This window comes from Equus quagga, chromosome 3, assembly GCF_021613505.1.
Source record: "Equus quagga isolate Etosha38 chromosome 3, UCLA_HA_Equagga_1.0, whole genome shotgun sequence".
NCBI classification, from domain to species: Eukaryota; Metazoa; Chordata; class Mammalia; order Perissodactyla; family Equidae; genus Equus; species Equus quagga.
Genome location: NC_060269.1, coordinates 107,931,185 through 107,943,870, shown reverse-complemented (window position 1 = coordinate 107,943,870; position 12,686 = coordinate 107,931,185). Strand labels below are relative to the sequence as shown.

General features: G+C 34.7%; 1 protein-coding gene across 18 annotated transcripts in view; it reads left to right on the top strand.

Moving 5' to 3' along the window:
• Positions 1 to 12,686, top strand: part of ADGRL3 (adhesion G protein-coupled receptor L3) — a 794,963-nt gene that overhangs the window by 669,609 nt on the left and 112,668 nt on the right. For all 18 annotated transcript variants that reach the window (XM_046656118.1, XM_046656110.1, XM_046656106.1 and 15 more), the window contains 2 exons: positions 5,775 to 5,984; positions 8,645 to 8,865. In XM_046656118.1, the coding sequence (XP_046512074.1) occupies positions 5,775 to 5,984; positions 8,645 to 8,865 (431 nt within the window). The remainder of the gene's footprint in view (positions 1 to 5,774; positions 5,985 to 8,644; positions 8,866 to 12,686) is intronic.

Sequence of the window (12,686 nt, the reverse complement as noted above, 5' to 3'; positions counted from 1 at the left end):
ATGCTTTAACTTTAATCCAACTCAACATTAAAATAATACATTATTATGCAGAAAGTAAAGCAGATTCTTAATAATTACTGGCCCATAGTTAATAATTATTATAGGGCAATTGTTGAAGCAGTGTCTGGAAAATGCAACTTTCTAAAAATATAAAAAGAGAAAAACCATCCAGAGGGGTTCAAAATTAACTTACATAGTTTGTATCCCATCTGGAAACACTTATGCAGTTAAAATGAAAAACATTTCAAAATCTATTTCTCCATCTTGTTTGCTGACTTGCTTTTTAGACAATAAAGTTAGAAATATCAAGATTTCCACAAAAGATCTGAGTGTGCTCAGATTGAGTTATTTTAAAATCATGAAGCAAAAGTCACATTTCCCTTTTCCATGTATTTGGATTTAGTTTCATTAAATGTACCTATCAGTATGTTCGAGAGTTTTACATTGACAGAGCGGCTTTCACAAAACAGCATTTTTAAGGCATCTTTCCCCCCCAATGTGATACTTACCCTTTTGAAGTATTTGAGTTACTCCATGAACAAAGCAGATTCATTGACATAAAAATAAAAGGAAAAATCAGAAACTTTCTGTAGGTTTTAAAAAATGTTTCGCATCTCAAGTATGAATAGAAACTTCATAGAAAGCCTGGAAAACAAGTATTGTTTTAAGAAAAATTTCTTTCTAGAGAAGATAGAATCATTGATTTCCTGGAAGAATCTTCTGATGAATCTTTTTGTCATCCTACTTGAAGATTTTCTCTCACACTTCCCCATCTTCTCTTAAGAAGTTAATTTCCTTGAGATTTGTGATCTTATGTTAATTTTGATTTTTTTGTCAATTTTCCATGCCTTCTTGCCAACAAATTATACTAGTCTATGGTATAGACTCTGGAAAAAACTTTTATTTGCTACTTCATTTGTCTTTTTGTTATAACTTAAGGAAGAATATTTGGTGAAATTGAGTCCCTCTGTAGTTTATTATTTAAAAGTCACAAACACAACTGTATAGTAATGAAAGTGGAATTCAGATGCTAAAGTTAAAATCTGCCTCTTTCAGATGATATGGGCATTTTGTGGCCTTAATTTAGCAGCAGCACAAATGTTATTAATAATATAAACTAAACAGGCAATGTTATAAAGTGAAATTAGGTAATTCATTAGTTGGCTGGAATTATGTTTAGTTCCTTAGTTAAAATAACATTAATATTTTTTCTTGTTACAGTTGTAATTTTTCTGATCCACCCTGTATCATTCATGCAGACTTTTGATTACTTAAATTAAGGTAGCTGTCAAGAGAGAAAAAAATCCAGAATATTTTCAGATTAAAAAAGAAATACTGACTTCCTTACTTTCCCATATATTATCTTACATGCTTATCACAATAACCTGAAGCCTCAGTTATTTTAATCTCCTATGTGTATGAGGCTTCTGATACTCAAGAGGGTAGGGTAGTTTGTTCAGGGTAACAATTGCAAAATCGAAGTGACAAGGTTAAACCCATGTCATCAGACTCTGAGACTTACTCTAAAGTCTTCTTGCTTCCACGCCTTGTTTTGCCTACAGTGTCATAATTATTTGAACCTGGACATTTCAACATATCTTAACATATTGAGGTATAACAACCTTCCCATTCTCCAGCTCTAGTTTTCTTTGTCTTTTCCTCAAGATTTTAGAGCAGGTGATTTAAGAACCAAAGAGTCCCAAAGACTGTAGTGGGCAGCATGATACAACTTTTAGTTTATAATCTAAATCCATTGTAGGAGAGGGGGATAATTAAAGAGAGATTCCTTTATTCCATCAACACGTTAATTGTACATCCATCAACACATTAATTGTGCATCCATCAGCACATTAATTGTGCATCCACTCCATGGTAGACATTTTTTATGGGAGCTAGGGATACATTGGTGATCACAAGAGACAGAATAACTTATTCTCTTGGAGTGTACTTTCTAGTGGAGGGCACAGGTAATAAACAAGAAATATTAGTAAAATATATAGTTTGGATAAGTGCTAAGGTGAAAAATAATGCAGGAAAAGCAATAAATGAGTCAGAATAGGAAAAAGATGTTTGTAATTTTAGAAAGGGTAACTCAGAAAAACCCTCTGTGAGGTGACATTTGAGTGAAAGACTGAAGGAGGGTAGCAAGTAAGCCATGCAGATGTCTTTTGGAGGAGCGTTCCAGGCCAAGGGAACATCATGTGCAAAGACTCTGAGGCTGGAATGTGCTTGACATATTCAAAGAACAGAGCAGGCCAACTGGGTGGAATGAACAGAATGAAGAAAAGAGTAAGAAATAATGTCACAGGGGTACAGATCTTATAGAACTTTATGGACCTTTGTAAAGACTTTGGTTTTTACTCTCATTAAGATGGGAGACCCTGGGGCATAGTGGTTAAGTTCAGTGTGCTCCACTTCAGTGGCCCGAGTTTGCAGGTTTGGATCCCAGTTGCAGACCTACAATACTCATCAGCCATGCTGTGGTGGTGATTCATATATAAAGTGAAGGAAGACTGGGACAGATACTAGCTCAGGGCTAATCTTCCTCAAGCAAAAAGCAAGGAAGACTTGCATTAGATGTTAGCTCAGGGCTAATCTTCCTCAGCAAAAATAAAATAAAATAAAATAGATGGGAGATACAAGAGGCTTTGCTCAATGAGTGATATTATCTGACATACATAAAAATAATCTCTCTGTCCTCTCTGACCGTCAGGAGGCTCAGGGTCAAAGTAGGGAGATCAATTAGGAGGTTCTTCAAAAAATAAATCAGATGACTCTGACCAATTTGGTGCAGTTGAGGTGATGAGAAGCTGTCAGATTTAGAAGGCAGGACCTGCAGGATTTCCTGATGCATTAATTGTAGTGTGTGAAGTGGGGAAAACAGGAAAGAGCAGATTTTGGGGGGTTTGGGGAGAAACGGGATAAGATCAGGAGCTCAGTTTTGAACAAGTAATATTTGGTACCTTATTAAATATCCAGTGAAGACTAAATGGATGCTAAAGCTAAACTGACATAAGAGAGTTCAGCTCTAAGGCATTTGATGTAAGAGGAGTAGGGTTATAATCATCAAAAAACAAATATTTATTAAACTTTTTTTATGTGTCAAACGCAGTACTAGGTCCTGGAATGTAATGTTAATAAGATATAAGATTAATAAAATCTCAAAGCATAAGATGGTTTATAGTTCATGATATAGGTGACTTAGTTATATGGCCCTCACAAACATGCAATCTTGAAAATAGGAATACTTGATCCGTTACCACATTGTTACAACTATACCTAGAAGTTTTATTTAGTTGGCCATCCTCTTAAAGGGGGTTTGGCTTTTTCATGGCTTGGCCTCCTAAAACTTCTGTTAAGGTAGACTATTCTAAAGAAGGCTATACTCGCAGCTCTTATTGGCATTTAATGTCCCTTGTTCTTTTCGTTTCTTCTTACTGATAAATTCAAGCAGTGAGTTGTATTCAAAGGGTGCTGCCTTCCTGGTATAGTATACACAAGGTGGTTGGCGTTGGTGTTTTCTGAGCTAAACAGTAGTACCTGAAGGGTGAATTAATCACTGGGCTTTTTTGTTCCGTCTTTGAGTGTTGTGTACTTTTTGTACTGATGTTTTGACATCTGATATTCTCTTAATAACGCTGCATGGGGTTTTTTGAACGACCTATGAAGGCACTGAGTAAAGTAAATAACATTTCTAATAATTCAACTACTCAGACAAAGGCAGGAGCTTTTTGTTTTGTTTTTTTTTTTTCGGTGTTTTAGGTCTTCAGGATGCATTTGAGAATGTATTATAGCTGCCATTTTTCCCATTATGGAAGACTGCTGTGCCGAACGTTCGTGGTTGATACTCAATCACAGCATCTTTCCTTTGAGTCAAAGAAGAGAGCAAATAGCCCTCTGTTCAGGGACCTGGGTAGCACTAACCACTCTCCACTCTCAAATAGTAAAGTAATTTAAGCTATCAGAGCTTCAACACTGCTTTAGTAGCGTCCCCTGGAGAACAAAGCAGTTAAAGCAAAATTTCATGTGGTTTTCTTTCATGATCTGAGCTCCTTCCGAGAAATATATCTAGAGTTATGCAGCAATATTTCGAAACTGTTTCACTGGCAGTGTTCTAGCAGAGTTCTTTATCAAGTAACAACTGTGAAATCGTGTCTGACAATATGAGAAGTGGTATGATTCCGGCTACAGCATGGTGGCTCACCTGTAAGAATAATTTCCACATTTAGAATAATCTTTGTATGAAGTTTGTATAAAATATAAAAGTATGAAGTTTGAATAAAGACAAATAAAAATAGAAAACCTGGATATGTATGTATTTTTAAGGTGAGCTAACAGTTTGGGAGACAACTAAATGTGGTAACTTACATCATAAAACAAAAATCAATGTGTGTGATCTACGCAGTTGAAAAAGGTGTTAATTAGAAAAACATCTTTTTTTCAGCTAAAAACTTTCCCCATGCACATATTGCACTTCTAGTGCTTATGTATATAGCCCTAAAATTTGTGCCTTTTAAAATTTTACGTAAATGGTGTCATACTGTATAGATCCCTTTGCCACTAGCATTTTTAAAAGTCTAATATTAGATTTTTAAGAAGTATCTATGTTTGTGACTATGAAACTAGAGCACTGATTTTCACTGCTCTTTAGAGTATCATTCTGTAAGTTAGCCATTATTTGTTTATTTATTCCCCTATTGAAGAGAGTTATGTCTTTAGGGATTTTAAGAAACCTCCAAAGAAAAGAGGAATTGACAGTCATAAACAATTTCTCAACTCTGCTCCAACAGCTTGGCACCCTGATGTGTTGGGCCACTGTAAATTCTAAAGCTTCACAGAACTGGGTTTGGGAGAGGATAGAAGTAGAGTTTTGAATCTTAGAATAAAAACAGAAATGAGATAGTGGACAGAGCAAGGAAGATGGCTGGTATGGAGCTCACAGGAGTATTTTAACAGAGTCCAAAAAACGCAGTTTCGGTAAAGAAGTCTTCATGAGCTTTTTCTTTTTCTTAGCTCTACTATCTTTTTTATGCTGCTATCAGCTATAGTAATTCTGAATGCTTATTTTCCATCTGTGTATAACAGGCTCTATTCATGCAAAACCCTTCAAGGATCAAACTTCCTGATCTCCTTAAGCCAGTCAATATGAATATAAATCCAGTGAATATCCTCATTCTTTTAGATCTTCCATGAAATAAATGGTACACATATGTGGCTGTTCATCAGAATTAACTGGAGATCTTTGTAAAAATACATACTTTTATGAACTCAGCCTTGGAAATTCTGATAAAGGATTTATAGGACAGAGGAATTGTATTTTTTTATAAAAATCCCTGTGATTCAAAAAGCATTTCAGCTAAGACACCACTTCCCTAAGTGCATAGCTTAATTTTTAAAATAGAGTATTCCCTAGTAGGGGTTGTCAAAAATTAGTCTAAAAAAGTGATATGGGTTAAAAACAAAAGGTTTTTCCTTGAAATCTTTGGTGAGAATTAAGTTGATTTGCTTCAACTATTTATATCCTGAAAATATATGTAGCTAAGAAAGGTGCAAAAACTACTGAGACCGTGAATATCAAACTGATTCACACCTCAGAGAAAAGATAAAAAGCTTTACCTATGGATAGAAAACCCAAATAAGAGAACTTATTCATTGTCTGTGTGGAGGATATTTAGTACATTATTAAAATCCTGTGTCATGAATCCAGGCCCTTATAAAACTTTTTAATTGGTTATGCATAATTGCAACTTATGATTTTTCTGTTGTGTTTCCAGCACAGTGATGCGGTCCATGACCTTCTTCTGGATGTGATCACATGGGTTGGAATTTTGCTGTCCCTTGTTTGTCTCCTGATTTGCATCTTCACATTTTGCTTTTTCCGTGGGCTCCAGAGTGACCGTAATACCATCCACAAGAACCTCTGCATCAGCCTCTTTGTAGCAGAACTGCTCTTCCTGATAGGGATCAACCGAACGGACCAACCAGTAAGGAGCTGACATTGATATTACTCCAGAATTTCTCCACTTCCAGCTGTTCAATACTAGAAATATTCATGTCTGAAAATATCCTCTCTTCCAGTTGTCTAAGATAAATACTAATTTTCAGATCTTATTCAGTTTTCCCTTTCTCATGTCCCATTGTCATAAAGAGGCGGGGAATGTTATGGATGTATGAATGTACATTTCTTCAGAAATTCTCTTCATCTACTTGGCTGCTGTTTATCTGCTTGCCTGTTTAAAGAACTTTGTCTCTTCATTAGTCTTTTTTTCCTTTAATTTTTAAATTACAGAGCTGAATATTGAGGAAAGTGAAATAAAATCATCCAGGGGAATGGAGGAGGATCTTTTCTAACAGATATAATTGTTATTTTTTGAAGTTTATAATATGCTTTTAAAACATAATGGTTATTATATTTAAAATTGCGTGTCTAAAATGAATTTTTTAATTGTCATATTTTGAAAAATAGTTCAAACTGTAGTTCGTTTTTAGAATATGTAAAGTCTTCCCAAATTTTGTCTGTCACTTTGTATTTGCTCAAGTTCTGTTCTCATCTTTACGTGTTAACTTCGTACTTTACTACTATCTACATTTAATCATGTCAAGAAGGGAAGGGAGAGAGGGAGGGAAGAAAGAAACAGCACTAGCCAACTGTTCTTGGTAAAACCAAATGAAAATTATGAATAACAGATAGCATCTAATATGTTGCACAAACTTCATGCTCACTTATAATTTTTGTGAGGCCCTTTCTATTTACTTAAGATTCGTGCACACAGGGCAAGTTTGTTCTCATGACTAAAACTTCAAATGAAAAGAAAACTTTCATTTTTTAGAAGATTTGTAGGCATAATAAATAATTCCTTCACTTATGCTGTTCTCTGGTATATGTCCATATGTATGGAGGACTTTAGAATAAAAATGCAGTTGGCTTCATGTTTGTGATTACACATTCATGATTAATGGCTGGAAAGGATACAATTATGACGATTATACTTTTAATTGGTATCATACACAAATGTGACAGCTTTTCCCATAAATGCATACATATGAATAAGCAATCAAAGTGCACATTTCTTCTCCCCAAAAAAGTAAAGGCTTCTGATAACAAAAATTAATAGTTGAAGTTCTAACTCTAAAAAGCAAGAAGTGGAAAACTGTGATTTTTCCAAGAAGAAATCATTTTAATCTCTTGTTAACCTGCAATTCAAATGCTTTTTGATTTCTTTTCATTTAAAAACCTTATTCTTATTTTTGTTTCCGGATGTTACATATGGTATGACAAATTTCACCAAATGTGGCATACTGCACAAAACTAATTTCTGACAAGTAGCATAAGAAACAATGATTGGTATGAAAAACTTGGGTAGAATGCAGCTCAGCCCAACTTGTCTTTACTGTTGTTGCTGGATGGGTGTCCTCTTCCTGCATCCCACGTAATGGTTAGGCTCTGCTTTCTCTCTAGACCCCCTCACATTTGACTTCCTTATCTCCCCTTCATTGTCATCCTTCTAACCCAATGAAATTGACTGGCCCTTTGTCTCATTTCTCAAGGATCATACTCAGCAATGAATCCATCCTCATCTGATCATTTCTATAAATTTGTTGCCCTTCTCTAGCAGGAGCTATAGTTTTTAGGTAGGATTTCTTAGAAAAACTGAAGAAATCCAGAGGACTAACCATTTCAGGAACTGACATAAGAAAATGAATGTATGGTCATCTAAAGCTTGTGGTAACTTAGAAACTTTGCCAACATAAGGGGGTCTGCCCTTTTTTGGGGGGGAAGATTAGCCCTGAGCTAACATCCTCCACCAATCCTCCCCTTTTTGCTGAGAAAGACTGGCCTTGAGCTAACATTCCTGCTCATCTTCCTCTACTTTATATGTGGGACACCTGCCACAGCATGGCTTGACAAGCAGTGCATAGGTCTCCACCCAGGATCTGAACTGGCAAACCCTGGGCCACTGAAACGGAATGTGTGAACTTAACCACTGTGCCACCAGGCCGGCTGGCTGCCTTTTTTTGACCAAGTTTGTCTAGAATAACATTTAGTACGATAATAAAAAATGAGAGAAAGAAAACAATTCTGGAACACTTTATTTTAACCAGACTTACTTTCATACTTGTGCACCGTGAACTTCCCAATGCCACCTTAAATCCTTTCTGAAACAAAGTAGGGAAGAAATAAACAAGCAATTAATAATAATTAATCCACAATTAATTATATTATTTAGTTTTAAGAGCTTTTAGTCTCCTTGTTTTTAATGTTTCTCTTTCATTTACAATTGAAGAACTTAATATGTTAGTACACATGTGATTATCACCAAGAAAAAGATCTATTTTAAAACCTTTAGACTAATCTTAGTAATAATTATCAATGGGCGCTTATTAGAACTTTTTCCTAAATGTTATGATCTCTTCGTATTATAATGCTATGCTGTCATCCATAAGCCATTATTAATAAAATGTTAAATACAGTTTTCAAGGTAGGTTATATTAAGTTTTGATATCTGAATTTTAAGAATCATGTCTACATTGTTCTTTTGCAGACCTATTTTATTACTGCAGTCTTGATAAATAGTTTAATTTTGTGGCAGTTGATGATGTATCATTTGGTAATTATTTGGCTGAATTGTTGTTCCTTTTTTAGATTGCCTGTGCGGTTTTTGCTGCACTCTTACATTTCTTCTTCCTGGCTGCCTTCACCTGGATGTTCCTGGAGGGCGTGCAGCTCTATATCATGCTGGTGGAGGTTTTTGAGAGTGAACATTCCCGCAGGAAATATTTTTACCTGGTTGGCTATGGGATGCCTGCGCTCATTGTGGCTGTGTCAGCCGCAGTAGACTACAGGAGTTATGGAACAGATAAAGTGTGAGTTTATGTTTTCTTTCCATTTTTTCTCTCTTTTTAAATCTGTTTGAAATAAAATCTTTGGATTTCCTTGGAAATTAAGATCTTTATATCACCTCACAGCAATAAATAATATAACTGGAAAAGCAAATGTAATTCAACTCATGATTTTACTTTTGTTATGATGTAAAAAGAGAAAAAAATCCCTGAGATTCAGTATGATGCCATTTTAAAACAGCCTAATTTTTCCACATCTGTGTCTTAACCTTGCGTAGTTATAAAGAGATGATCATTTTAATATTTTTCAGAGCCTTGAGACATTTGTTAAATGAAGAACTAGCTATATTGAAAACTGGGTATTCAGAGGCCGGTGTAATCTCTGACATTAATGGCTTCTCTTCTTCCTAACCTGTCGGTTCTAGTCACTGGAAACACATTTATAGCATTAATAGGAAGATAGACTATAAGAGCAGGGGCAGCTTGTGTTTTTCCTTTGTTTTTTCCTATTGGGGTATAGTGATGAATTTTATTTTCAACATACCTTCAAATTGCTGAGACATACACATAGGGATGTCCAGCATACTGGAAAGGAATTCAGCGAAAAATATTTTTATAATCCACAGCAGTGTAACAGTTAGGATCCTAAGAATGGATGAAAGTTTCAATAGAAAAAGATTAGAAACAAGACCAAGATGAATCTCTGATGAATACCCACATTTAAGACACAGATTAAAGAGGAAAAATAAAAATAGAGGAAGAGAAGAGATGACTAAAGCCTTGAAAGTGAACCATGAGGAAAGTGAGAAGAAAGTTTCAAGAGGGTGATTCAAAACACCACCCATGGTGTTTTAAAATGTCAAAGGTAATTCAAGTAAGATAAGCTCTGAGGAAAAATCATTTGCCCTTTGCAACAACTATTTTGATAAAGTGCTGGAAGCAGAAGCCAAATTGGAAGGTGTGAAAAGATAAGTCAGTGGCGAGAAGGTAGAGTGTTCAAGTATTATCTACACCCTGAAAATGTCTGCTTGAGAAATAGTGAAAATATTAACTTGTAATCACAGTGATGAAGAAGAATTTTAAAAAGTGAAGTCCCTAGAATGTCGAGGGTGGGAAGAATCAAGATAATAGGAGATTAATAGAGAGAAAATACCTTATGCCTCATTTGTATTATATATATAGGTTGAATGAAAGGGAAAAGTTGTAGGGGGATAGAAAGGTATAAGATTAGGAAAACCTTGATTTAGAACTGAAAGTGGCCTTAGAATTCACTTAGTCCAAGGCATTAATTTTACAGATCAAAAAAATCAAGAACCATATAAATTAATTGCCTTGCCTGTGGTTATGGAGCCAGACAATGGCAGACGTGTGATAAAACAAGTCAGGTTTATTTCCACTAAACTAGGATGTTTTTAAAATAGTAAAATGACCTCTCCTGGGGTGAGTGTGAAGGAAAGTACAGATAAGATAAATTTCAAAGCGGAGGGACTTTTCCATCAAGTAGGAGATGCTGACTCTTGCTGAGTGAATAGGTGAGGTCACATTGAGAGGACAGGAGATTTGAAAAGCTCTGAAATGAGCACTATGGAAAAATGTGTTAAGGTGCCAATTAAACATTAATACAAAGATTTCCAAGCAGTAGTGAAGGCTCAGATGAGGTTAGATACATCAATTTGCACACAAGGTAATAAGCCAAATTTCATGACTTTCCACCAGCAATCAGCAGCCTGAATATGCTGCCAATAAAGCAGCTCGCTTCCCAGAAGAGAGGATTCATAAGGTGGGAATGACAAGAAAAGGACTCCAGGAGTATTGGGAGCATAGTTAAAATAGAATATGTATTTGTGCAGAGGCACCAACAATGTCAGTAAAAGAAGACCGTCTCATTTCTGTCGAATTTTTTTCTGGAGTACAGTCACAGGCTATATAAAGCCATTTGTCTAAATGTAACTAATAGGAATTATTTCTTAATATAACCTTTATGAATTGTGATCAAATCTGTGTTCATTTTGTGGATCCCAGTGACAACTGTGGAGCAGATTAGGATTAGATAAAAAATTATCTGGGTTTGCCTCTAAAGACATCTTAGGGGAGAGGGATTAGGTAGGTCATAGGATCTTTAAAACTAACTTTCATTGATATAATTCACATACCACAGAATTCAGTCTTTTAAAGTATACAGTTCAATCATTTTTAGTACATTCACAGTGGTATGCACCCATAACCACTATCTAATTTTAGCACATTTTCATCACCCTAAAAAGAAACCCGTTAGTGGTCATTCCCCTTAGATCATAGGACTGTCATTTTCATTAATGTATTTCTCCTCGAAGAAATTAAATTGGATGCTACCATTATTTGTGACCTTATATGACTTCAAATATTGTTCTTAAGTAGCTCAGTTTTGCTCTCTTGCAGTTCTTCATTTGCATTTATTTTTGTTTTATGTTGATATTTTTCTCTTTAGATATTTGCAGATTTTCCTGTTACTGAAATGACTCAACTTATTTGCTTTGTGTTTTAGTCATTTATTTTGACACAAATGTCATTTTCTGGATAGTAGGAATCCATCTTTTCTTAGAATCAATAATATGTGGTCTCTTGTGACTTTGTTAAAGCTTTGGCCATCGTTGTTTGAATTTCCTGCACCATAACTGGAAGCTCTCCTTTACTGTCGTTAGTACTGTGTGGGAATAGAGGCTAATTTATTGGTCAGGCACTGATTTAAAACAAGCCTTAATAATAGTTCAGTTTCGCAATTATGATTTTTCCTAACAGAGAGAAACAAAACAGATATAGAGAAAGGGGAGGGTAGATGAAAGAGGGAGAGAAAAGGATAGGGAAAATTGCATTAAAATTCTGTCACAGGCAGGCAGAAAGCATTTAGAGTCGCGTTTGTACATTTTAAAATAAATTGTCCACAGTCAGACTTTCAGAATACGTGAAAAAAATGTTGAACTTCTACCCTTTGGGAATTCATCCAACCCAATATCTATACAGTGCTATTTGGCCCTTTGAAGGAGCCCATGTTGAAAAAAAGAAATATTATTCAGTCATTTGTATTTACTTGAGAAGCTGAAATGAACGGGTCATGTTTCCATCAGGACTTTCATCAAGATATCTTCTAAGAAAAATATAAGCAACGAATTTTTATACAACTTGAAGGATTTCTGCATATAAATTATATATCTTGTAAGGATTTCTGCATATAGAATTATATATCTTGTTCCTTATTAGCAAATCTTTGATGTTCCAGTTTTTGTTACTGTTGTTTGTTGCTTTTATTTTATTTCAAATGGCATTTCCCTCTCCGTGCTTATCATATATGATTCTTTGTTTTCATGTAAGTCTACTATCTCAAGTTTTGGGAGTCTTTTTCTTTTTTCTTTTCTTTTTTTCTTTTCTTTTTTGCCAGTATTACCTTCTAATGTGCTACATTGATTTTATTTTAATACTAATATATATAGTTCACAGTCTTAAATAAACTGGAATTAGCCAGAATTCAGAGACATTTTGTCAGCCATTTTTAATAAATTCTTATTAAGCTCAATACAAAAATTGTAAATTTTTGTGTCTGGCAAGTCTGTGTCACTTATTTTTGGAACTTTATTACTATTAAACTTTTACTCCTCAGTCTCAATCACTTAGAGTACATCTAGAATAAAACCATTGAATATATGTTACAATAATCCAAATAGTAGACATTTCTTCCTTTTCTCTCTTCTTAATATACTTAATTGTATTTTATTATACTGACGATGAGGTTTGATTTCTGAAACCTTTAATAATAATGGTGATAGTTTACATTTCCAAAAAATAGAGAATCATATCAATGGTAGGAGATA